The sequence below is a fragment of the Fragaria vesca genome, linkage group LG6 (assembly GCF_000184155.1).
Source record: "Fragaria vesca subsp. vesca linkage group LG6, FraVesHawaii_1.0, whole genome shotgun sequence".
In the NCBI taxonomy this organism is placed as follows: Eukaryota; Viridiplantae; Streptophyta; class Magnoliopsida; order Rosales; family Rosaceae; genus Fragaria; species Fragaria vesca.
Genome location: NC_020496.1, coordinates 34,757,372 through 34,761,503, shown reverse-complemented (window position 1 = coordinate 34,761,503; position 4,132 = coordinate 34,757,372). Strand labels below are relative to the sequence as shown.

The following is a 4,132-nucleotide window of genomic DNA, read 5'->3' as shown; positions in this document are numbered from 1 at the left end:
AGATACTAATTTATAGATCATCTCTGCAAAATTTCAGCTAATTTGGTTATCATTAAGGTGCTCAAACTTCGTTTTTCTGTGGATGAACATAATTTTGTCGAACTTGAACCGTTCATGTTTATAACAGAAAAACGCAGTTTTGAGTGCCTTAATGATAACCAAATGGGCTGAAATTTTGCATAGATAATCTATACATTAGTATCTAAATACTAGACGGTAAAGATGTGAAAATTCGATTGAAAAGTGAGTGTAAAGTGGAAATCCGCACCATAAGAATAAATACGGACGTCCGCAGCTGAGAAGCGCTGTATATATATATATATACACATGGTTAAATTTTTTTGTCCCAAAAATTGATGTGGGCTGCAGCATATACCACCCCACTTTTAGATCCGTACTTATTTGCAGGTGGTCTATAAGGGGAGTGAAATCCACACTTCATTCTACAATTTACATTCCCGTTAACAAATATATTTCCTTAGGCATGTGAAAGGACCAGAATTAGCCAAGCAAGCCCAACATTTAGCTAACATCAACTGAGCTTGGCCGCTTGGGCTAGGCCACGGACTTAAAAATGGATCGGGTAAAGCCTGCCTTGGTCATCGACCATTTTAGAAGCATGTTGGCAACCTCCCAAGTTCAGAACCCTCTCGTTTCCCAGTCCCGCCGCCATGTCATCTGAAGAAACAATAAATCCGATCGCACTCCGGGATTCGCTATTCACCGTGCTTGTCCGGTGTGTGCGAATTCTCAAAGCAGAGTCTGTATATCTGCTTTATCTCTCGTTTCTCTATCTCTTCCCCAAATCGTTCTACTGTATAGCCTATCCGACCCGTCGTAATTTCTTAAACGCCGAGCATCCCTTTCCGGACAAGTACCAATCCGACACTCTCTTACCTCTTGCTTTCACGTCCCTTACCTTCATCTTCTCCCACTTGGGATTCATCCACTACACTCTGGGTCTCTGGTCAATCACATATACACTACACCGTGGCCGACCAGTTAAACTTATCTCGGCTCTCTTTAACTCTGTATTTGTCTCCTTCTTTCCTATTCTCGGTTGTGTCATAGTCTCTATTCCCAACATGGTTTCGCTGTTTAATCTGGTTTATTCGGGGCAGAACTTATTTAAGGTAATTAGAGGGATTGAGAAGAGCAAGATGGATATGTTAGATGTTATTATCTTGCTGTGTAGTATCCAACTTCACTTGGAGTTGAACCTTACACCCTCAATTGTTGTGATTGAATCGCGCGGGCTGGTAGAGTCTATGAAAAAAAGCAGCTCATTGATGAAGGGAAACAAAATGTTGGGTTTTATGCTGCTTTCGATTTTCGGGACTTGTTCCCTGATTTTAGGATTGTTCAGCGCTTGGATTCTGGAAATGCAGTTGAGTTTAACAGGTGATCTGAGCCGTGGTGGTTGGTGGAGGATGGTGACTTTTCAATATCTGGTGCAAATTGTGATACTTTCAGTTCTTTTCATGCTCGTTTTATTGTTCAATACGGTAAGCAATACTGTTTTGTATCACTATTGTATCAAGGCACAACGGAATGATGGAGAAGAACAGGCTGAATAAGGTTAGTCACCATTTTTTGATAGTTGTGATTATAGATTTTTCTTTTGTTTTGTATATTTTACCTTTCACTTTTTTGAAGAATAGAATCAAAGCTATATAACTGATTCAAATAGTAATAGTGTAGTATGATATCTGTACATATAGGTTATGACATGGATGTCTTTTCTTTCTAACTTCTCTTAATAAGCATTTTTCTGATATCCTCTCTGATATCCTCTGAGAGTCCCGCCCAGCCTCAGCCTAGACGTTGTGGCCAGCCATCTCAATTAGCTTAGATTGTGTCTTAAGTAAGTCGGGTTTAAAAAATATCCCCCGAGGCGTCTCCTTACTGTCACCTATAGCATTATGATTTTTGAAACATTGCTTATAAGAGATTACTTTAACAAAATATATACAAAGCCATTATTTTATGTTATTCCAGTTAAGATTTCAAAAACATGGTAATATATTAGGTGTTTGCTAGTTATATGTTACAAAATTTTGCTCACATTGTCAATTCTTATATAAGTAATGATATTGAATGTAGTGGTGTAACTTAAAATAAATTATAATCATCAAAGTTGTAAAATTGGTTGAATTTGTGATAGATAATGTTTGAAAGTGATACCAAAACCATTACAAGACAATAGGTATTAAGGTTTTGCTTTTTGGCAAGGTACGAGGAATTATATATCACAATTTGTACTCTCATATCAATGTATTTTTATATTGCAGTCTCAACACCAGTATGATGAATGCATGGTCCCGGCAACATGGTAGAGTAAAATCAGATATTTTACTGGAATCGTATGGTTGTAAAATTACATTATTTTTAAGCAGTTATCAAGTATTAGGCATGTAAATTGTGTATTTTTAGTATTGAATAATTAAACTTTAAGTAAACCTTTTTGAGTGTACAAAAAGAGATACACTAGAAAATGTTCGGATGTTTTGGATCATTTTGTCTCTCTCTTTCTTTTTGCTTGTCTCTTCTCTCGCAACTCAGGATTTATTTACTCACAACTATTGAAATAAAATATTTTTGGTGCATATTATGTTTGGATATTTGGGATGATCTTGTTGGTCTATGACTCTATGTTGCCTACATTAAATATCAACGAACATTATTGTCTATTCATTTCTTGTAATACTTCATAACTTAATCAAAGCTCAATGTGATGGGCTTAGACTGCTCTAAGATATATGTTTTTCGTATGTTCTAGCTTGGGAGAAGAAAAACATGAAAAGGTTAAATTGTTGTCAGTTTAAATAATTAAATGTTGAAAATAGTTATTTGTGGATTTCATGTTTTGAGAAAAATGTTGCTAAACAGAAGTAATTCGGTTTTCATTTCATTTATATGCTTAAAATTGTTTTCCTTTCTGTGAAATTACACTTTGTAAATGAGCTGCAAGAAGTATGATGTCTTGAACAATAATAAGAATGCACCAAGGAGTACTGATTTTGTTGTTGATGCAAATGCAATCAATGAGGACTTTAGAATCACCTTCAATCTTAGTAAGATCATGTAAGACATTAGCATGAACACAAGCACGAAGGAAGGGCAAGAGCTTCAGCTAGAATAACATTTGCTAGAGGGCGATCTTGATGATCTCCGATAACCAAACCTGTTGCAGCCTGATCATTAGAAAGAATGAAACCATCAAATCTAATTATACAAAGTTTAAAAGAGGAGGATGCCATTTGATAATCAAATTAGGGTATACTTTATTGTGTTTCCCATGGTTCAAATGGTCAGTACAATAGTCTTTGAATAAGTTTGCTGCAGTAAAGGAGACACGAGGGGATTCATTAATATTTCTACATACCACAGGACTTATGGTATTCAAATGCAGTCACAGGTGATAAAATTTTAGATGACTATTTTTAAGCAAGAAAAAAAAACAGCAAGAGTCGAGCCCAAGAAATGAGCCCAGATCCACACTAACAAAAAGCAAGACAACATTGGCCCGCAAAAAGAGACCAGACCTAGAGTCAGAATAGTTATCCCGTAATTGAGATGGAAACTTATGACACGTTTACTAACTTGGAATGAAAATTATCATAAATCGGTATCAACAATAATCGATATCAACAAGAATCGGTATGAGAATATTTCATATCATTTTATTGTTTACTTACCATAAGAAATCAAAACAAAAATGAAACTAATTACGATTGATGTTGTTTACTTATCATATGGAACCGGAATTAAAACTAGTTTGATTACTTTAAATACCCCTGCAAGAAATAAATTTAAAATACCCCTAAAATACAATATTGTTCTAGGATATTCTCTATGTGTGCCTTGGCCTTATGCCAATAGGATATGTAGTTAGACTAGATCTATGTATTCATATCCTTACCATATTGGTATTGTGTAATTCCTTATATAAAGGGCTCCTATCAATGAATAAGATGATGACTCTCTTGCTATCTCTTTGTCTCTACCATTAATCATTCGTCACGTTATCATGCACTTTGTTCTAACCCTAGAGCCAATAGCCCACCATTTTTTCTAAACCCTAAAACCAAAACCCTAAAATAGGGCAGCCTTGTTTTTCCCGATTTCCGAC

The 4,132-nt window shown here is 35.6% G+C and overlaps 1 protein-coding gene across 1 annotated transcript; it reads left to right on the top strand.

Annotated features, from left to right (window-relative positions):
- Positions 1-607: 607 nt before the first annotated feature.
- LOC101314108 lies at positions 608-2,514 on the top strand. Its single transcript, XM_004304389.1, has 2 exons — positions 608-1,578; positions 2,292-2,514. The coding sequence occupies exon 1, from the start codon at positions 672-674 to the stop codon at positions 1,575-1,577; it is 906 nt and encodes a 301-aa protein (XP_004304437.1). The 5' UTR covers positions 608-671; the 3' UTR covers position 1,578; positions 2,292-2,514.
- The last annotated feature ends 1,618 nt before the right edge of the window (positions 2,515-4,132 follow it).

What these genes read in the sequence shown, in the direction of transcription:
- LOC101314108 (XM_004304389.1), top strand. Translation starts at nt 672, where the DNA reads ATGTCATCTGAAGAAACAATAAATCCGATCGCACTCCGGGATTCGCTA.